This window comes from Choloepus didactylus, chromosome 4 (assembly GCF_015220235.1).
Source record: "Choloepus didactylus isolate mChoDid1 chromosome 4, mChoDid1.pri, whole genome shotgun sequence".
In the NCBI taxonomy this organism is placed as follows: Eukaryota; Metazoa; Chordata; class Mammalia; order Pilosa; family Megalonychidae; genus Choloepus; species Choloepus didactylus.
Window position 1 is genome coordinate 111,245,707 of NC_051310.1, and position 23,120 is coordinate 111,268,826.

The 23,120-nt window shown below is 39.1% G+C and overlaps 1 protein-coding gene and 1 long non-coding RNA gene across 19 annotated transcripts in view; one reads left to right on the forward strand and one right to left on the reverse strand.

Annotated features, from left to right (window-relative positions):
• LOC119531855 overlaps positions 1-23,120 on the forward strand; it is a 132,209-nt gene that overhangs the window by 86,927 nt on the left and 22,162 nt on the right. The gene's annotated exons all lie outside the window — the stretch shown is intronic.
• IQCH (IQ motif containing H) overlaps positions 1-23,120 on the reverse strand; it is a 301,965-nt gene that overhangs the window by 67,140 nt on the left and 211,705 nt on the right. For 9 of the 14 annotated variants that reach the window (XM_037833596.1, XM_037833587.1, XM_037833585.1 and 6 more), the window contains one exon: positions 15,887-16,078. The exons of the other annotated variants lie outside the window; for them this stretch is intronic. In XM_037833596.1, coding sequence (XP_037689524.1) covers positions 15,887-16,078 — 192 coding nt within the window. The remainder of the gene's footprint in view (positions 1-15,886; positions 16,079-23,120) is intronic. 14 annotated transcript variants of the gene reach the window in all.

A 23,120-nucleotide genomic window follows, 5' to 3' on the forward strand; every position in this document is an offset into this window, starting at 1 on the left:
CCTGGGAGAAATTATGGAGATGGCAAAGTCTTTCTTAGCCACCTCCATCTCTTTCATCTGTGCCCTCTCTGCCGTGATGGTGGGACTCTGCATCATACAACCATGGGATTACAGCCTTATACTATGAGCTGAAGCTGTAACAATGACATTTTAGGTAGAGCTAGGTTAGAAAAGTGGGATGGTGAGGGGAACTGGGGCCTCACTTTACCTGAAATTCCCCTACTAGGCCACAGACTTATCTGTCTAGACTTGAGGCTGGTCCCACATCATCAGTAAAACAACTCAAAGACTACAGAGTCTCTCTCTCTCTCTCTCTTTCTTTATTTTCTGATTTTTTGTGTGTGGTAACATATATATACAACATAAAATTTCCCACTTTAACCACTTTCAAGTGTCCAATTCAGTGGTATTAATTACATTCACAATATTGTGCTACCATCACCACCATCCATTACCAAAACTTTTCCATCACCCCAAAGACAATTTCTGTACCAGTTAATCATTACTCCCCATTTCCCACCTCTCCCCTATACAGTCTCTTGTCAAAATGAAAACGGTAGGAAATCCTCTAAGGAATAAGAAGTTTGGCTTTTTGCTATAAAAGGCCTTGGATTGCCAGGACAGTTTTTTTTTTGTTTGTTTGTTTTTTATGTCACAGTTTATAATGCTCTTGTCCTTAAACAGTCAATAAAAATGTTCAAATAGAAGCCACCTCTTCAGATTTTATTTCTGTCAAAAGTGGGGCCGGACATTGGAGACCAAACCATGGATAGTATTCGTATTCAAAATATAGGACACTGACCCAAAACAAACAAACAAACAAACAAACAAACAAACAAAAAACTCAGACTTTCTTTGGGTAGAAGGGGATCTTGTGAATCTAAGAGCAAACAACTTAGTAACTGGAGGAATTGGAAAAGCATCAGCTTTGAGGGATGGGGCCGGAAGGAATCTTAGTAATCATATGCACACCCATTTATTTCCAATTTCCCTAACATTAAAAAGTGATTGCCATCTTCCACCCCCAACTCCTTGGAACATCTGGTCCATTCTGGGTCCAGTGCCCTCTGAAAATCTACAGTAGAAGACAAAAATCTGCTCTAGGCAGGTTCAAATAATCAGAATAATTTCTGAAATATCCAGAAAATCCCTAGTGGGAGAGTCTTATTAGTTAGCTTAGTAAATGCTTGACATACAAAACAAAAATGCCATGAGCAACTGAGTGTCCTGGCCCACAGGCAGCTCAGATTGACTGCTGCACAGTTGGGGGACGACTGTTGAGAAGGGCTGGGGGGTGGGGAGAAAGCGGCTCATGCAGGGAGCCTGGGCCTTGTGATGTGGAGGCAAGGAAGATGGCTGCCAAAGCAATGGGTCTGTCTCCCCTCTCCATATCCTACGCAATGTACATGTTTTCTCTCATCTTTACTGTAAATTGTCTGATGTCTCCCAAACTCTGCATCTAAATCATAAAGAAGCACATGAAAGGCACAGCCTCAGCAACCTGGATCCCCTCCTTTTTCTTCTTTCCTTGAGCTCAGTCCTCCAAACCCATCTTTCCTTTGGTATTATACTTGCTTCTGTTAAAACCTTGCTACTCCAACATTCTAAATGTGATTAATCCCACTAGTGGAAGTCTAGGGAGGGAGTGGAATGGGAAGATTTAGGCTGTATATATGTCTCCACAATTGAAAAAAAAAAAAAAAAGACAGTCTAAATAGATGACAATTGAATGCCAAGGATGAACTTGGATGGGATTGGAGGATAGAGGACAGGTGGCTCAAAGGGACACAGTTGAGACATAAGGAAAAGGAAATATAGAATGTAAGCTTCATATCATTGTTGAATCTCTTGTCTTCTTAGCTGCACTTAATGGAATTGCATAAAAGAATGTTCTTGTTCATGGGAAGTGTATATGTGAATTATAGTGTATGTTCAAGGGCGTGAGTAGCTAGCTCTCATATGTTCAGAAGACAGAGAAATAGATGATGGATGATAGGGAGGGAAAGAAATAGCGATGTGACAGCACATTAAAGTTGGTGGATTGAGCTATCGGGGGAGGGGGGTCAGGGTATGATGGAAATCTGTGTATGGGGTTAGCACTGTTTTTGCAACTGTTCCTATAACTTTGAATTTATTACAAAAAAAAAAAACAAAAACAAAACAACCTTGCTACTCAATCAAAGAAGACCAACAGTCTCTGATTCATAAAGAATGCCCCAAAACCTGGATGAAGAAGCATGGCTTTAGATTCCTGACCTCTTTGGTAAAACTGAATGTCAATGAAAGGAAACCTCGCAGATCAGGCCTCTTCCTGGAAAGTGGAGGCTGGTTCTTTGTTCTGCCTTGATTGAAGAGCCTTTAACCCTGGCTTACTTTTGAAAGATGTTAAACTATCTACCCAGTTACCTGCCATAGGGCCATTCACATCAAGAGACTCCAAAGAGAAATCATTCATTCATTCATTCGTTTATCCAAGTATTTAAAACTTACAGGATATCAGGCCTTTTAAGTAACTGTCTTAGGGGAAAAGAGTATTTATGTGTTTTGGGGGGTGGGAGGGGGCTGAGGGAGGATGGAGAGAAAGCAGTGAAGGAGCCAGTAAAAGCTCTATTATCTAAATCTTGAAACAGATACCCCTCAATTGAGGATCAAGTCCAAACTCCTTAGCATGACCCCTGAAAAAGCCCTTCATGAGCTGGCCTCTGACTCCTTACATAGTCCTACTTTCTCCTCCCTAGCTCTAGCCTCCCACTAAACTGCCCTATCACAGTCTCCTTCCTCCTCTCCCTCTGCTTCCTCCCCTGGCTGATTCCTCCTCATCCTTCATGAGTTCGTTCCAATCACACCACCTCCAGGAAATCTTTTGTGCTCAGGTGTCCTAGGTGCTCTCCAGCTGCCTCAGGGCTCATTAATGGCATGGAGAATGGCTTTGAGGCCAGTCTCCCTAGTGTCCGGCACAGGGGACACTAAATGTTGTGGAACAAATCATGATGGTGATAAACACAAGGACCCAGCCCTTAACAGCTGAAGTTACAGAATACGAGAAATGTGAAACTTCTCAATAGGCTCCCTCCCCACTGCTCAGGAATCACCCAGGGTGGGATGAGCACTTAAGAACCACCAATTCTTCCTGGGCTTATTTTATGGTATTCCCTGCTTCTGAGGGGCACTGGGAAGATGAATGAGGTGACTTTTATGAAGCCTCACCTCTGATGCAACATGCTATGTGAGGGCAAAGAATTAACTCATAAGGATGCTGCTTGCATGAGGCATTTGGATGCTCCACTAGGCTGCCGCCACCGCCTCTGCTTACAAAGTGAAACTTTTGCCTTGACATTTAGTGTTTCTGCTGTGCACAAAGCCACAGTTAGGGAGGAATTTCCTAGAGGAAAGTCTGCTGTAGGAATCTGGAGGATGAGTCATGTCTCATCATGAGAAGTACACTGCTGAAGGCAATGGCAGGGTGACATTCAATAGGGGATGCTGGAGCTCAGGGAGTAGCTTGGGGCCATGATAAACTCTCTTAGAAGACGGCATGGAGAAGAATAATGGTGGGGTATTGACTGCTCAATTTATCTCCTTATTTTGAAAGCATCTGATAGGAAATATAAAAATTTATACTAGTACCAATGAAGACAGAATTGCCTCCACTCCCTCAAACAAGAAAACAGCAGGACCTGCAGCTCATGCATTCAAGAAAAGGCAGCAAAATAACATTCTTGAATAAGAGCTTGATTTTTAGCCCTCCAAAACAAACCTCAGCAACACAGTTTTTTGCTGGGGACTCAGAACCTGTTTGTGAACTGGTGGGTTAGGTCAGAACTTAGATCTGGGACTCAAGGATTCTATCACAACGGTGGTATAACAAGCTAAGAGTGCTGCCTTCTCTTAAAAACAAGAAAGGTCTCAATGGCTGCAAATGGTCCACCAATGCCAGATGCCAGGGTTCAGTTTTGGCAGAGAGTCTGTTCTGTAGTGATCATCATTTTGCATTTAAACAGAATAACCACAACTTTAAGGGCAGATAGTGGTAAGGGAAGATTTGTAGCTATTCATGTTTATTCTATCCAGAACAAACTACACACACACACACACACACACACACACACACACACACATAAAATCGTACCAAACCCCTAAAATCATATGAATCATTAGAACAGTATTTAAGAAACAGTTTCTCTTGTCACAGCAGGTTCACGTATGTGGTCCTTATAGCAACATTCTGCAGTAGGCAAGCACAGTATTATTCCCCTCACCCAGCCCTCCACCCCTACTTTACAAACAGGAAGCTGAGGCACCTAGAAAAAAGAGGCTTGTTTAAGATTATTTGCAGAGTTGTTGTGTTCTCTTATCGGGTGCTTTACAACACATGATTGAAAACAAAAAACAATGAGGTCAGGAGAACCCTTAGTTAGCTTGCTCTCTTCCTCTATTTTTTACCCTCTTAAAGTATATGTATATATTGAAAGTCTGCTATAAGCCAGCAACTAGAGTGCATCATCTCTTTCTTACAAACTCTGAAATTAGTAGTTAGAAAGCTTCTTTTCAATGATTAACATCAGGTGCTTCAGAGAGCCTGTCACCCACACTAAACAGATCATTTAGAGCTAATGACTCTGGAGATTTGGAAAGGAAAATGTATACTTTATGAATGATAAACAAATGTAAACAAAATACACTTTACTTTTTGAGAAAAATCAGAACTCCAGATTTTCATTCCATCACAATTGCTTTGGCTCTGGCAATTACATTAGCTGCTGGCCTTTGAGGAGCTCATAGCTCCAGAGCAATTCCCATCTAGAAGAAACATCAGCCCCATCTTCACTACAGCACATGCTTGTTTAGTCTTTATCCAAGGCCACATTTACCCCTCACAGTATGTCAACAATGGCCATGACCTTGAAAGCTTCCAAAATACCTGCAGAAGGCATAGTGTCTCCATCAGCCTGACCAGTGCATCCTAGAGATTCTTGTCTATCAAGCACGGACCTTGCTTCTCAGCTCTCTTTTTCTATCAAGAAATTGTAAAATTGAAGGAAGAAATACTTGACTGAAGAAAATTCAGGCTATCTCGGGGGAAGCTAGTAGCATATCCAATTTAATACTGCCCTCAATGACTAAAACCACTTCAAACTCCAGAGAGTTAGCTTTTCCAATCAAATAAATTCCAAGTGTGTGTGTGTTTGTACGTGTGTGTATTGGGGAAGATGGGAGAGGAGGAAGAAGGAATACAAATTAGAATGCTTTAAATATCAATACCACCCAAACTCATACTTGATGTTAGGAGTTCTTTGATGAACCCGCAGTGTCAAGTAAAATAACTTTTTGGCTAATCATCCCCAATTTCTCATATCAGATTTTGTTTGATGGTGTTCAAAAAAGAAAACCAAGGAGCCTGCCTATATGATCCTGCTTTCTAGAGGCTTCCAATATTCCAAAATGGAGGAATGAAGAGTGGCATAAGTTCAAAAGGGCAAGACAATGACCTGAAAAAATGAGCAAGGCTCAGCATTGAAAGGGGCCATATGGACTATCTAGGACAAATGCCTTATGTAACAGCAGAGGGAACAGCGTCTTCCACAGTCAACCAGGGTGAACGCAGGAGCTCTTGGCTGCCTTTGAACTCCTGGGTGAGTGCTCTCCACCACTCTTGCTGCCTCTTTCTGAGGGTATAGAAAAGAGTGGGGCAGCATGAAAGGTGCTCAAGATTTGAATTGCCTAGTGGCACAGAGATGGAGAGAAGAGAGGGATTCCAAATTCGAGGGTGGATTTTAAAAGGCTGCTTGGTTGTACACAGGATACATATTATCACTGCAACTATTTTTTAGATAAATAATAGCTCCCACTTATCGAAAGCTTACAATGTGCCAGGCACTCTGCCAGGGGGTCAACATTTATTATTTCATAGCTACTCTCTGAAGGAGGTATTATTATCCCCATTTCAAAGATAGGGATGCCATGCAGTCACAAAGTAGCAAAACTGGGATTCAAGTACAATTGCTAACAGCATGCTATAGTGCAATGGGATCTGTGTCTGTAATTGCCATCAATGGGCATAAACGGTCAATCGGAATCAACTTAGATCATCCACTTGTGATACTAAATCTGTGCTGACTAATTTATTTAAAAAATGGTAGTATGGGCATCTGTTGTTGGATGCCTAGCATCTATGTCCCCTCTTTCAGGGTAATGATATCCTTTCGTTAGGAACTGTCCCTACCTCATTCTTGGTCATGCAAGTCGATCAAGAATGACTATAAGGATGGGTGTTCCGGGTTGCTAATGCTGCCATTATTCAAAATACCAGAAATGGATTGGCTTTTATAAAGGGGATTTATTAGATTACAAATTTACAGTTCTAAGGCCATAAAAGTATCCAAACTAAGACATCAACAAGAGGATACCTTCACTGAAGGAAGGCCAATGGCGTCTGGAACACCTGTCAACTGGGAAGGCATGTGGCCAGTGTCTGCTGGTCTTTTGCTTTTGGGTTGCATTTCAAAATGGCTTCCTTCAAAATGTCTCTGGGTTTCTGCCTCTCTTAGCTTCTCTCAGATCTCTGTTTGTTTCTCCTTAGGCATTTCTCTCTAAGTAGCTGGGAGTCCATTCTTAGCTTCTCCAGGGCAAACTGTGGGCTTCATCTCTTACCTTAGTATCTCCAAACATCTTTTTGTCTGCATCTCCAAGCATCTGTGTCAGCTCTTAGTTTTTCTCCAAAATGTCTCTCTCAGCCTCTCTTGAGGCATTTTGTTTTCTCTGCTCTCTGTGAGCTCTCTTTAAAGGACTTCAGTAACCTAATCAGGACTCATTCAGAATGTGCAGGGTCACACCTCCATGGAAATTATCTAATCAAATGGTCTTACCTACAGTTGTGTGGGTCCCATCTCCATGGAAAAAACCTAAACAAATGTCCCACACTAATCAAAAGACTAATGTCTGCCCCCACAAGATTGAATTAAAGAACATGGCTTTTGTGGGGGACATAATAGATTCAAACCAGCACAAGGCACCCGTAATTATCAAAGCAATATTCTGGCCACAATGATTGGTTCTGGGATTAGCACAGGGCCCAGTTCAGGACAATCATATTTGCTGGGACCTCCTCATAAAGAAGCTTCATGCTCTTCCGAGAATACTACTGTTCCAGTTTGCTAAGCATTATAAATGCTTTTATAAATGGGGTTTATTTGGTTACAAAGTTACAGTCTTAAGGCCATAAAGTGTCCAACAATAGTGTACCTTCACTGAAGGATGGCCACTGGCATCCGGAAAACCTCTGTTAGCTTGGAAGCACATGGCTGGCGTCCACTTGCTCCCAGGTTGTGTTTCAGGATGGTATTCTCCAAAGTTTTGGTCTTGGGACATTTTGTCCTCTTTTAGCTGCAGCTGCTCTTCAAAATTTCACTCTCAGTTGCTCTCCAAAATGTCACTCTTAGCTGCTCTGAGCTCCCTCTGTCTGTGAATTCCTTTATACTACTCCAGTGATCCAATTAACACCCACCCTGAATGGGCAGGGTAACACCTCCATGGAAATTATCCAATCAAACGTTTCAGTCACAGTTGATTGAGTCATGTCTCCATGGAAACACCCAAAGAATTCCAATCTAATCAACACCAATACGTCTGCTCCCACAAGATTACATCAAAGAACATGGCGTTTTGGGGGACATAATACATTCAAACTGGCACAATTACCCAGTGAAATGTTCTCTCTTCCTATTGCTTTGACCAAGGACAAGCTCTCTAGGGGCTTCTGGCAGCTGTCTTGCAACCATGAGGAGAGCCAGCCTTAGGATGAGGCTGACACTATGAGAAGTACAGAGAGGACAGAGGGAAAGTAACTGGGTCCTTGGTGATATCATTGAGCCACTGAATTAAGCCTTGTCTGAAGCCAGACCTATCTTTGGATTTTCAGTTATCTCAGACAATCCATAAAGAAAAGCCATTTCGAGTTGGGTTTTCTGTTACTTGAAGCTTAAACGTTTTAAACTGACAAATCAATGGGCCAAACTTTGTACCCACAATCCAAGATGGACATTTTAAGCAGCAAACACTCTGATCATCCTATGCACTGGTTATTCTCATTCTGCAATCAGTAGTGAAGTTTTCACTCATTCCTTTCCATTAAGATCATTAGAAATAGTCCCTCTTTAGAGTGCAAAAATATGCTGAGAGGATGAAGAAAAAAGGAAAATGTCTTTGGCAAGTCATAAACTACTTCCCACACCTACTTAAAGTTTAAGGACTGCTTTAATAATCCATGTTTAATTGTTAATTGAGATTTAAAAATCAAAAATGCCAACTTTGCCTTCGATGAGATGGAAAATTATGCTGCTGTAGAAGGTAACATAATGTAAAACAGCCAACATTACCAAGGCACACAAATGTTTTTGGTATGTAAAATTGCTTTGTAAAATATTTGCTCCATCTGCTGAAAGCAGCAAAGACAATTTTCCCTTGATAGCTAATGGCCCATTTCGGCTGTGTGGCAAGTGATTCGCTGCAGTGGCGGCTCTCATTAAACAGAATGGTGAAAATGCGGTATATAATTCCATACTTATGTAGCATTATCCACTCGCTGCTTCTCGAGGAGTCTCTCCCTCATTATCTATGCCTCCACCTTGCCCAACATGCAGGCCTCACAGTTGATTTGACTTGAGAAGTGTTTTGTCCAACTGAGGCACATATGTTGTGCCTCCATTCCAAAGCTCAGAACAACTGCTTTGCCCCCGACCAGAAACACTACAAAGGTTCATTCCTTTTCAACTTTCCAGCACTTAAACTGCTGTTTCTTTTTTCCCCTCACCACAGGGGGCCATGGTTTTCTTTCTAGGCTCATCCTGTCGCACTGCATGCTGGGAGTTTCAATAGATAAAGATTAAGCGCTTCTTGAAATTCTTAATTGAACTTTGCATATACACAAAAGCAGGAAAATTTCCCCTCAGGCCAAAACTGCCATATAAAAGCCCACCGAACACTGCCCTTGGTTCGAGGTGCATGGGCTGCTGTGATCTTTCTCTTTAAAGGAGTTGTTTACACTACACCATGAATCGCTTCAACATCTGCTAAAGGAACAATTAAAAATAAATAATCCAGGGTGGTTTAAAAAAAGAAGGATATGTTCATGTTCTTGGAACGATATTAAAAAGTGGTTACAGCAGCAAGTGGCTGATGTTTTGAAAATGGAAAATGGTGTTAAAGGAAATTATATTAAATATGAGTGACATCGAATAAATACATATGACTCTTTTAGAGATTGCACAGTATTTTAAAGCAGAAACCACACAGTTTTAAGACCAACCATAAGTGGAAGTAGCCATAATTATTAATACTAGTAATAGGTTTCTTTCTTTCTAGTTAGAGAAATAGCACTGCTGATTAGAGAAAATTGCATATGCTGATTAAAGCTTTTTAATTGAAAATTAAAAACAAAAGAAAACACATGTGTCTTATTGACTTGATTTTTCATTCAAGGGATGGGGGAAAGGGATGAGTTGAGAGATTATTAGGAGAATTTATATTATAATTTCACACAAAAGGAATGGACAGGTGGCAACTTTTCTTAATCAGAGTGAAGTGCTGTGCCTTCTTTGATATTTCTGCACCTACAGATATATGCATATTTAAGGAAATGTAGTAGTAGTATATATTTTTGTTCTCTTTCTACAGACCATGCTCATTAAAATACCAGGATAATAAATCGATGAATTCCAAAAATGAGGATTTTTTTGATCTGGCACAGTTACATGAAAGTCACGTCTTCTCAAGGGCATCCCTCGCTCACCAAGGGGGCACTAAGGACAGATGACCAAAAGCAAATGGCGCAGACGCCATCAGAGGAGAGTAAAACTCATTCTGAATCTGTTCCAAATACGCCTGCTTTGTGGTTTTTAGCAAAGCACATAATTCCAAAAGAATTCCAACGGGGACTTCTAGATGTGAGAACACTAACTGAATTCTCGTTCCTCTCATCTTTTGCTTTATTCCTTCCTTCCATGCTGTTATTGCGAAAAACTGGCAGTTAAATTCAATTGATTCAAAATATTCTGGATCCATATGGCCGCCAACCCTGGAGCTGAAGTGGTGATAGCGCCTCACTGCTGTTTTTGAGCATTTGCCTCTCCTCCAGTCCCCAGATGGTGGGAGTAACATTTAAACCTCCTTTTCTCTGCCTTGTACAATAGACCTTGGCACCATTTCAACTGTTTACTCCGGTAATTAACAGCTCTGATACCACAACAATTACAACTCCTACACTCTCACCACAATAATGCTATGAATTAGTGAGAGCTAATGGCTGGAAGGTAGAGTGTTTTCAGACTGTGAGATCTGTGCATTTTTAGAATAAAATAAAAGGTACAAACAGCACGCTTGCAGTAGACAATGATTACCTAGTAATTAGTTTACACAAAGCTTCCTATTTAATGGCAAAACGCTGTAATTAACGTGTGACAGAAAATCAAAGGGTACTTTGTAAGCATATGAAAAATTAACACTGCAGGCCCATAGCTTTATGTACTGATTAGAAGCATATTAAATCAATAGGACACACAAACCAACAGCTTGTATAGCTGATTATTATAGGTCCTCAGAAGGGTACCCTAGCTTTCATTTAACTTAGGGAGGCAGTTTTCGTTCTCCTGTCATCTTCCTCAGGCACAGAGAAGTACCTCAACCTCAATCCTGGCAGCTTCATGAAAATAACCACTGAACCGGAAGAAAACATTCTAAGCCATTCTCAGAGATAAGGAAAAATATGTAAATGATTAAGGCTTTCCAATGATGGTGGTGACGTGCTGCTACACTAATTAGAAAAGACACCAACTGGAACCAGAAAATGAAGCAACTGGGTCTCAGTTTTTGGTCAGAATAATCTCTCCTTTATCATGTCAATACCTCTTTATTCAACATGTAGAAAGTTCAAAGACCTGGAACTGTTTTCTATTTTCAAATGATAAGAAACAGGCTGCTAGCAAGGTTTTTTTTAAAAGGCATTATCTGGGTAAATCATAAGGTAGATACAATTGGATCAACATTCTGTACGTTCAACAGCCACATCCTGTATGATAACCGGTGCACAGAACAATATTCTGGAAGCTTACAAGATCCTAAAGGATCTTCTCAATCACTGTTACCTGTATTTTACGGTAATACAATTTTTGGAGGTAATATTAATAATAAATGGCAGGTAGCTTTCTTGAAGGCTTATTAAGTATATTGCCAGCCAATTCACAAGGATTATCTCATTTAATTCTCATTACCACCCTGCAAAGCAGGTAATAATGTTATTCCTGTTTTACAAATGAGGAAATGGAGACTTGGAATGTTGAAGTGATTTGCCCATGGCTCCCCCTAGTAAGCGTGGCAGTCTAACCCAGGTGTGCCTTGTTCTACACTCCGCGCTCCTGACCACAAAGCCAGATGACCTTTCAGTTATGTTATGTTGACCGCTCATTTATCCTATTCTAACACCCATTCGGCTTAAAAGGGAGCTTACCATGTCAACCTGGAACAGGAGACTAACAAACAAAAACAAAGTAGTTGGCTGTCTATCCAACAAACAGGGTTTTAAATGATAACCGTATTTTTAATGTCTGATTGTGAAGCTAGGCTACTCAAAGCTTTTTGGGAATTTACAGGCTTACGAAAATGATCATGATAGTGCATTAATTGGGAAAGGCATTGCGATCTTCACCCCATGAATGATCAAAGGCTGATAATCTAAAATTCTCTCTCAACACCCATGCGCATATAGAGGCAGGTGAGGTAGATAGGTTGTAAAAGCTGAATTCCAGGAACCTCCAGAAAAGGCTCCGACTCCTCTGAGCTCTGAGGTGTGTGTACTGGCCATCTCTCTCCTCCTCCCAGCTCACTGCTTTGCGGAAAAATGGCGCTAGCTCTGCTGTCATCCAGAAAAGGGAAGAAATTTGAGAGCAATGACTACTGCATTGAGGGATGTTTGCCACAAGGGCAGCACACGGTACAAGTCTCAAAGGCAGGGTCCTAAGAAAGTAGTCTTCTCTGGGATTTTCAAACAAGAGACTCTCTTCTAAATGGAATCAGCTTGGTGTGGCAAGAGTGCTGGGCTAGGAGGAGTCAGAAGATGGGGCTTCCAAGCTAGGCACCATCATTTACGGGCCATATGAACTTGGGCAAGGCACTTAAATTCCCAAGCACCAATTTCTCCATCTGGAAATAGAATAACAATGCCTGCCTCATCAAATTGATGTGGAAATAAATGAGTAAAAATCTCTAGGTGTTTTCTGAGATTGAATGAGATAATTAACGTAAAATGCTTAGCACAATGCCTGGCACCTAGTAGGTATTTCCCCTCTTTGTAACTGTTGTGGTTGTTATTATTATTACCATTATTATTATTAGGGAGAAATATAGGGAAATGTCAAGATCTTCACAGTGGATTCCTAGATCTATAAAAATGCTTAATATCATGTGTAGGCCAGTATTCTGGCAACTATTAAATTCATAAAGGTAATCTAAGAAAGTCAAGACTTTAAGACATAAAAATAAACAAATAAAAAAACTACAAACAAATAATCATTTATATGAGGTTAAATGACTAGAAAAAATGTGACCCTAGATTTTATTCTTATGATGCCCAACAGGAAGTTGTGTTTTTGATATAAAATACAAATAGTAAATAAGGACATGAAAAAAGTATATCCCTTGCTAGTGATCAAATAATAGTAGCCATAAGATGTGTTTTCACATCTAAAATAAAAGTGTAAATAGTTAATAACAGCCAGTGCTGATAAGGGTATGGTACAAGTAGCCACAGGAAGGACTGGTACCCCAGCAAATGTTTACCTGGGTCTCCCTGCACTGTCTTCAGTGAGTGTGCCCAGGAAGGTTTCTCCCCTACAGCTGTGCATTCCTCTGCTTAAGCCCATAAACCTTCACTCCTACTAAATGAAACTAAATACTCCTGGTTGGAGAGAAGGGAGTTTGGAGTGTGTGCAAATGTGTGGATTCATTTGACCTTAATAAGCATTGTGTACTTGAGTGAATGAGCTTACTGGAAACTGTTGTGGGGAGGTGGTTTTATTGGCTGGTTTGGAGAAGAAAGCACAAAGGCTCTTATGGTATGGAGGGGGTTTTCCTCAAAGGGCAGAAGGGTGCAGGAAGGAGAGGAGGTAGAATGGGATCTGGAGGTACAATTTTTAACCTAAAGGTAGCCCTCTTTTCATTGCATAATGGAATTGATGGTGATTAACTCAATGACTTCGTTCCATCTGGAGAATTTTCAAGTTGAGACAATGTTATCAGTTGGGCACTCCCACTTTGATCAGCTCAAGGGACAAAGCCACCAAGAAAAAAACGAGAGTCATGCTCTGTTGTCACTGTGGTCATCAGGTGACATTCTGCTTTTCCTAAATCACCTACATTTCTATACTGATTTTTCAAATGTTACTAGAGCTTTTCAATATCTGTTGACTCCATGACTTTGCTTCAAGTCTCAACTCCAAACAGTCAAATAACTCTGGTTCTAAAACAGATAGGTGCAAAAAAGATAATCTTTATATTGGATACTTGAGTTTACACCGAATAATGACTACATCTAAAATCAGTATCTGCTTAAGATGGAAGAGATCTCAAAACAGTTCAAATTCCCACAAACAGCACTGTTTTTAATCTGTTGTCTACAATATACCAATGAGAAAAACCATGTTATCGTGTCATAAACTGCTATGCAAATGATGCTATTTGTAAGTATTAACATAATTTACTGCTTACAGTCATATTCTCATTTCTAATAATTCTCCTGGAATGGAGTCCTTCTCTGGACTTTTAGCCTGCAGGACAGTCTTTCATCAAAAAGCTGAATTTTTTAATAACCTGCCAGCATATGTTTTGTATGTGCCAGGCTAGGCTTGATGACACATCTTCATTATCAAAAGAAACAGGTCTACAAACTGTAGTAGGACATTAAAACATGCCTGTGCTTATTATAAAGTAATGCTTTGATGTCTAAATGTACACCATTACGACAGTCTTCTAGAACAAAGGAGAATCCTAATCCTAAATTCTCAATAGCTACACTCAATGGGGATTTTATTTCTGTATGCAATTTAACTTTGAAGGCCAAAGAATGTCAATAATCTCCTACAAAAATATAAAAATAAAAAGGCTTTTAGAATGATTTTTTTTTTAATTTTTATTTTTGGCTTCTTACCACCCCATGCCTAAGCACAGGCCTCAGACTGTAAAAGGATTCCTGAATAGTTATTTTACCCTTGTTGTTTTAAAAAATGATTTAGATAGACTATTAATTATTCAATAGTTTCACATTTAATAACATTAACAATAATGCCAAATGTATCTGGTGATAATTTTAAATGGTATAGTTTATAATAATTGAAATTAGATAATGTACAGTCAGATTTCTACAATTCAGCCAAATATCAGTATTAATTTTTTTAAAATTAAAGTCAAATATTTCAAATTTATCATAGTCTACTGTCAGAAGAATCCTTTAAAAATTATTGCTTGAAACACTTAGACCAGTAAGCACTTGGCACAGTAACATTTCAAGTTTTTAAATTAAAACAAAATCATATTTTCATGGTTTAATCTCTAAGTTTCACTTTAAAAATAAAATTCTATAAAACAAAATAACATTCAGTTCAAAGAGAATACAAGGGAAACCTCTATGGGCCTCAAAGTTAAATACATTTCTTGCTTTATTTTTTTCTAGAAGAATAATTCATTTTGGTATCCTTTAAATAATATATAAAAAAGCTGGCAGTGACAGGTACTGCATTTAGTCCACTCACTGATGGTGGTGGGAAGGCCCTGAATAGATCATGGGGAGAAGAGAAACATTTGTCAAAGGGAATTCTCCCTTCTGACTGTTCTCTAGATTTATTCATCATTTCACTTTCACAAGAATAATGTGATTCCCTCTAGTGTACTCCTCCTTTTCTATCACTTGTGTCTTGATTCATATACCTCTGTAGTGGGATGCTCAAAGCAAATGCAAATCACTTTGCATAGCCCACCACTATGCATGTGGGGAAGGAAAAAACCAGTTAAGGGAATTTGTATCTGTACTTTCCTAATCAGTTTATGCTTTAACGAGTGGGTCAGCCAAAACAGATGTGGGATTAAGAGAAGCCAGGCAAGTCTAGGCCTCTGGATGCAAACTGACGCAGCTTTTAAAATAGCAGGTTTAATTCAAAGGTTAAACTACATAAAATTACTTTAATTAGTAAGTAAATGAAGAACAGACTGAGAGGTTGTACAATTCATACTTCCGTGAACATACAAGGAAAAATCTACACATATTAACATATCTACTCATATACTTAAGACTTCCTACCTATTGCTCAGCCTTTGTTGGGAGATTTTCTGGCTAGATGTACTATTTTCTCACAGGCACCAGGAGTTGCATAAATTTCCTTGAACTGTCTTCAAAAATATATGAATGCTGACAGAATGTTATTATACATTAGCTTCCATGTGGTAACTATTCACTAACAGAAATTCTCATAAAATACAGTTAGCTTAATAAGAACACGTTAGAAGCGTATGATCAAGACACACTTAGAGCAAATGATGAAATTTGTAATCTTACCTGAATACAGTAAAAAAAAATTACTAATCATCATAATCAATTTGAAGCCATGAATGAAGCCTTTTAGGGCCCAAGGGAGGGATATTTAAAAATTATCTAATCAACCCATTCATTTTGCATACAAGGACTAAGGCCAGAGAGAGGAACAAATTGACTTGCCTAAGGTCTCAATGTGGGTAAGTGACAGAAGGGAGTCTAGAAGAAAGTACTTTCATCTCCTAGCTGAGCCTTTTGCTTCGTCTCCTAACTGTTCACAGATACTGTGGGTATAAGTCACCATTGAACACTCACTTGTGCCCATTTCTTGCTCCATTCTTCTTGGCCATATCTGCTTCTCTCCTTTAATATCCAGTTGAAGTACACAAGGTAGGAGGGAATGTCACAAAATGCTGTCCCGTTTCCTCCAAACTCATTGTCTATTTTAAAGAGCCAGCGCTGGATTTCCAGGTTATCAGTGACTAGCTGACTCAGCTGTTCTATCATCTGTGGGGCAAAAGATGAAGCAACTTTTAACATAGCTAGTTTCCTGGGTTTCCTTTTTTACTGTTTTACTTAGTTGTACTTCTTGTATGTCTTTACTTCAAATGGTTTATTCATTCAGTTATCTTCTAATTATTAAGAAAGATTGGGAGAGGTTTTAAGGGATGCATATATGAAGGGACCAAAAGATGTGTTCAAAAGTATAGTCTCATTTATGAGAAATTCTAAAATCATCATTTTGCTGGCTTGTTTAAGCAAAATAAAGAATCCTTGAATATCTGTAATTGGATCTTGGTATTGATTTCTTTTTGTTTTTTTCAGAGAATTTTGTGTTTACTTATTGATTCTTCAAATAATTTTTTTGTAACCTTAAAAATAAAGACTCATAGTCCTGAAGATTCTGTTTGGAGCTTTGTTGAACTTTTAAATGTTATAACCTTGAAAACGTATATTTTTTTCCCTCATTAACATACAGTAAAATATATATATATATATTTATTTGGCTGGCCAATTGGCCATTGTGATGAAGCGTATTATATGAACAAGACAGATAAAGGAGATAAAAAAATTTACAGAAGCAACTTGCCTGGCATACACACCTACCCTACATTTCATTTTAAAAAGCACTTCCTCAAGAACTGGGCTCAAACACATGGAAATTTAAGCGGTAGGAGTCCACGTTCTAATATCAAAATGATAATAGTAATAATAACAATAATTAACAATAGCTAACATTACTGTATGTAGCTTAGCCCTCAGCTAAGCTTTTTATATGACTTTTCTCATTTAATGCTCACAATAACCTATGAAGTAGGCACTATTATTAATTTCATTTTATATGGAAGAATAACTTGCTCAAGATCACTCAGCAGTGAGTGACAGAACAGAGATTCAACCCAGGTTGCTCTGACTCCAAAACCTCTGCTCATTCCCTTTCCACTGTGCTACCTCTCTCAACCTGCAGAGGTAGAGGGGAAATTGGAAGAGGAGCAAGAGAAGCAATATTCCTTAAAGTCAATAAACCATTTGTGGTGAGTTTGAACCAGACAAAAGTCTATAGCAAGATTACTTAATTGTAAGTAATACTGTCCTTGGAGAAAAGTAACTCATTAGATCACAGTATGATTTTTGTCTTCTCATCAGACTTTCCAGTCTATATTTCCCAGAAAGTAACAAAATAATACTAAGCACTCTCTTCCCTGGGCCTACCACATGCTGTTCTTGGGTATGGTCTTCTGTACTTCATGAGGTCTCTGCAACACTCTTAGTCTCTTCTCTTTTGATAAGTTCTCTTTGCTCGCCAAATATTTTTTTTTTTTAACTAGAGTGTGAAAGGACTCAAGATTCATAGCTCTGCTGAAGTCAGAATATAATTTTTCAGTTATAAGTCAGTTATAATTGTTCTGGTTAAAGAGAAAATCTATTATCTTGAGTTCATCTCTTCAGTTGAGAACAACACACAAGAAAGTGTGGAAGTGATAACAAAATAGCCACACTTGAGATCCCTGGAACCCCCTGATATACCATGGGGTATTCAGTTAGGGTGAAAATGGAATTGTCTTAGCTTCCTAATCATCAAGTAATTTCTGTGGATAATTTGGGTGTTTAAATGGCAAGTACTCTCATCTACATACCACATGGCCAGAGCACAACCTAGGAAGGTTAATAAACATGCCTTCCAAAGTTGCATCGTTTCTTCTCCAGCATTAAGAAGATACAGATTCTAAATTCAATTGCATTTTACTGCATTATGATCATTCTTTGTAGAAGGAGAAATGGTCTTTGGTCTGTTAATATCCTATAAAATTCTTTGGCTAGGGTGAGAGGAAAGGTGTTCTGGCATAGCCTCTGTAATATTCCATATTGTATATTTGGAGGTTTCAACTACTAACAGAATTATTATCTGTTTTTTCCAAATCCTGTTATTTGTTGCTTCTGAGAATCCTATAAATGGGCTTCTGTTGCTGGATCCCCTACAGTAATGAAAAGGATCAATAGTATTGCAAAGACTGCACCACTTGAAAGAATTATGTGCTATCTTTAAGTGAAAATTGAACAGTGCTTTAAAATAGCACTGCCATTTTTTTGATTATTTAACCAAAGCTGTCAATATTTCATATGGAGCACATGCCAGAAAGAGAACTTGCATGGTTACTTTATGGTTCAAAACAGGAAATGCTCACTGTGCTTATGCTAGATTTTTAAAAAATAAATTACTTAAACCAAATGACTTTATGCTATTTCCAAACATTTATCATTTTCTGTTTGAGTCTATCTCTTCCAAAGATGTAATATGTATTTTTTTAGTTGCCATTCTTTTTATCCTGGTAAGGAACAGTAGTAGAAAAATGACTACTGCTGAAATCCAACTGATAATCAAGAATATTTATTAACCTAAGTTAAACTAATCACAGCTTTCTTTCACTGGCTTTAAGTTTATGATGCACATCGGTAAAAAGCCAGTGGTATTGATTCATCACCATCTGCAAATTCAAAATGCTAATGCCCTCAGATAGATTAGGTAGGTTAGTCACTGCCTAGAAAAGTCTCATGGAGACCTTTAGATCTTGATGTCTTCAGACATATATTTTCCAAATAAGTAAAGTAGAACACAGTTATACCTTGGTTTATTGCTATACCAATTTGCACATACCATAGGTGAAATGACATCCCCCTCAAATGTGATTTGTCTACGAGGAGGTTTTTAATCCTACTTCCAAATACCAGCTCTAGAGGGAAGTTTTACTGCAATAAACGTGCCTGCATCTTTAACCACAATAGATACATAAAGTTCTAAAATATTCCAGAGCCAAGATTGCCTGAGTTCTCATCACTGAAGATGAAAACAAGACTCATAAATACTGCACATACATCTTAAATTTTGAAGATTGTTTAATGTAATGTGTATTGTGTTGAATTGTATTATTTAAGCATGTGCTTGATTTCACTTGCCATAAAGACTACCAGCCAAGTATCCTACTGGGAAGCAGAGTCAAGCAAATCCACCTCGTTATCTTAAAGTCCAGTGGAGGCCACTGATAAGGGAAGTAAAGCACCAGATCAGGTTAAGTCTCTCTGCCACTCCTGCCAGAATTGCCTGTGCTTTTCCCAGACTCTGCTACCTTTAAAAGCAACTTGCTTCATAAGCTCACAGATTGTCGAAGAACACTCTAGCCAGACTGAAATACCTTATCGCTATTTAATAGACATAGTATCTTCAAACTAGTCTCTGAAAAATATAATTTGTTAAAGGCTTGATTCTTGTGCTCAGCAGCTGCAAAGTGCAAAGTGTCCTGAGAGCATGAGAAGGATCACTGAATACTGTCCCTAATAATCTAATTGTGCAAGGTTCTTTGTTTTCCCAAGAAGTGGGTGGCTGGGATAATTTGTGATTGGTTCAGAGTAATGGTCAAAAGATGTACTGAAATGGAGTGTTGATATCCATTTGTCTTTTTCTTTCCTTTATTATGAAAACAGATGGCAGTTAAATGGGAGAACACCTGCCAGGACTAACTCAAAGGAAAAAACATTTCTAGTGGCTTAAATATAATTCTCCAAATATTTTGTGCCCTAACTATATGCTGGAAGAATGCATAGCCACTGGGCTGATCCAAAGCAAAGTCAGGAAGCAGATAGTTTTATTCCTGGAGTCGCTTCACTTCCCTTTCTTTTTTTTCCCCACCTCCCTTTATGGCCCCTTCCTGGAGAGCCAACCCATTTTTTTAGGGAGCCAAGAATGTCTGCAGCTCTCTGCTTCTGTGGCTCTCTGGCCTGGCAGAGAGGCACATTCCCTGGAGCTTTCCAAATCTGCTCCTTTTAGTCAAAATGGACTCTCATATTTCTTAGTGTTCTACTAAATGACTGGCTAGCTGATGAACTAATTCATGCTAAGGCATAAATATTGATAACAGAGTAGTTCATCAGTCCAAATGACATTCACATTTTAACAGGGTCTTCAGTGTCTTAATCCAATTAAGTAAATATTTTGGGAACTCCAGCAATTTCTGCAGGCCAATAGGAAGAGACTTTGAACATGAAGGCCCAAAGTAGATTCTCTCAAAGAAACTCAAGTGTTCCACATATTCTTTATTGGGAAGGGTTGGCTCCAATAGACCTGAAGGGGCCATGAGGTCAAAAGGATGTGAAGCATGTGCACAGAGCCTCCATTGTCCACCCCACATACCTGTTGCTGACTATAGATGCCATGTATTCCGGGAGGGACTGGCACCTTGGCACTGTCAAAGACCCGTTTACTTCCAGACTTGGTACTATAAAGATGAACTAGTTTAGGCTCTGGGCCCAGGATGGGTATGTCTAACATATCAGCTACAGCTAAATCATCTCTGTGGAGGAGCCCGCCGACAATGTAGGCCTCTTTTCCTTGGATGAGGTTTTTTATTCTTTTGATTGCCTTGGGACTGTACATCAGGTGAGTGGTCAGGCACATATGATGCTTCTGGGGGAAGATCATATTATTCATGTTAAAAGGTGTTCTTTTTCTAGCCCATACACCTAATTTATAATGTTGCACACAATAAATACATTGTTAATAATAGGCTGGGTTATGACCTATCCTATAGTTTAGCAGTTTAAATTTATAAAAGCTGTCGGGGTGAGGATCCATAATCACTCACATCTTCAGTGTGTTGGAAATAGGCTCACTGGGAATAGAACTAATTACTACACATCTGTATTTATTTGATCCATGTGGAATTATCCTTCTGTCAGAAGGAAAAGAGGCTGGTGGCCTTTGGATAACAGTGATTCGTCTCTGCAACACTTTTGGCTTGATTTAACACTAAAGCATCTGGAAAATCAATACAAAAATGAAGAAAAAAGTCCCATACAGGATTCCTAATCTGGCAACTCTTTAAAGGATTCAGCAGGGAAAAGGCATTTGACTTGCTACCCTCTTCCTGAAAATCTACCATAAAGTCCATTCCAGGGAATATGCACTTATACAATGATTATCAGAATACTAGTCAACAACTCTGGAGAAGAATCATGAATGGAAAATATTTTGAATTTTTCAGCAAGACTCAAATTCATTTTCCAGTGAAAAACTCTTTTTATTTTTATATTTGACCATTTAGACCCAGCTCAGCAATACGTGACTGCCTCATTCAATTAAATACAGAATTCTGGCATTTCTAATATGTGCAAAGGACAAAGTCAGCACATGCCAAAACTAATACAACCATGTTTGTGCTTTTAAGGGGTGGAGGAACAAATAAGAACACAGCACATGCCTAACTAATACCAGCTTGCTAAGGGCCATAAGGAGCACAGCAAGCTTCAGAAGCATGCAGGAGGGACGCTCAGTGTTGGTGAAGAAAGCTGAAAAAGCAAGGTACTCATTCTCCTTGGGCCTCAGTTTCCTAATCTGTAAAATGAGGATAATAATAGCACTCATTTCATAGGGATGCTGTGGGGAGTAATGAGATAATTCGTGTAAAGCACTTATCATGGTGCCTTGAACACAATGAGCACTCAATGAATGTTAGCTAGCATTATTATTATGAAAGAGGTGGAGATTGAGGTGAGTTTTTAAGGACAGGTAGAGTTTTACCAGGTGCAGATGGGCATGAGAAAGAAGTTACCAGAGAATGGAATATGAGAACCCAGCATTGTGTTCATTTCCTCCAGAGAACAGAGCAGCGGGGCACACAGGAAAGCCCTAGGGCTTTGAAGTCAAACTGATCTGGTTTTATATCCAGCTCTATAATTTATAAGCTAGGTGAACTTGGGAAATGACTTAGACTCCTTAGACCTAAGTTTCTCCATCTGTTAAATGTAAATAAAATACCCATTTGCTTTAAGGATAAAATAAGATCATGAATGTAAAACACCCAGTATAATGCAAGGCACTGGGTCAATACTCAATAAATGGTAGTAATGATTATTACAGAGAAACCCCCCTTTTGAAAATAAAGTCATTAAAATGTCAGGCAAATAATATACTCAAAGACGCCCAGAGTCTTAAGGGAGAGCAAGGGATTTTGTAGACTAATACCTACTCCCTGATTCTAGTCATAATTATCTACTTAATTTGGATAAATGTGGAGAAATGCCAAGCAACCATTTCCAGGAACATCAGCTGCACCAGTTTGCAGATGTTGTTGAGTCTAATAACTTCAGAGTATGGGAGAAATAATTTGACTGGGGAGAGCCCCTGGATTTCAGTCCTGCCTGAACCTGAACTTGCTAGGTGACAGAGAAATTCTACCTCTCCAAGACTAGAGACTCTGTTCCCCATATGCAAATGAGCAGTTGGACTAGAAGTCCCCATGGTTGTTCCAGCTCTGAAATAACATTCCTTTCAAAAACAGAGTTCCTCCAAGAAGAGGATTTACAGGATTTAAACTATTGGGCCCCTCCTCCAGATTAGGTGTTCAATTCCAAGCTCCTTAGACCTATATATATGTTCTGCCATTCCTATCATGATTTAAATTCATTTTCAAAACCTACTTCCGAGAATGCAGTTCTAGGAAACCTAATGTCCCATCAAAACATAGCTGGTAACAAATCAAGTTGGTACTTCTTAGGCACCTAGGGGATTTGTGTCTCCCATCTGGTGGATCACTGCCTTTCCCCCTTGTGTATTTTGCTCTTTTCCCACAAATGATTCCAATGAGGAAATGTAACAAAATTAAATGTATGAGAGAACTGGTGACCTGAGTCACAATGTATGTGGCGATCTCTTCAAGGTGCCCAGAAGAGCTTTTCAAAGGTGGCAGTCTTCTCACATGAAGTTCACAAGTTCAAAGCATTTTAACATGTATTCTCTTGTTTGAACCAAAGAGCACTATATCAATTAACAGTCCCTATTTTGCAGATGGAGAAATTGAGACTCAAGCAATCGACCCAAAGTTACACAGCTAACAAACACCAAAAGCAAAATCTGAACTGTGGTTAGCACTCTTCCTATCATGCCACAGCTGCCACAATATCCCCCATTTTACAGATTGAATTGTAAAGTTCTGGTAGGTTTATGGGGCGTGATGAGGGGATGGCAGATGCAGCAATAGAACCTAATGTTAAAATT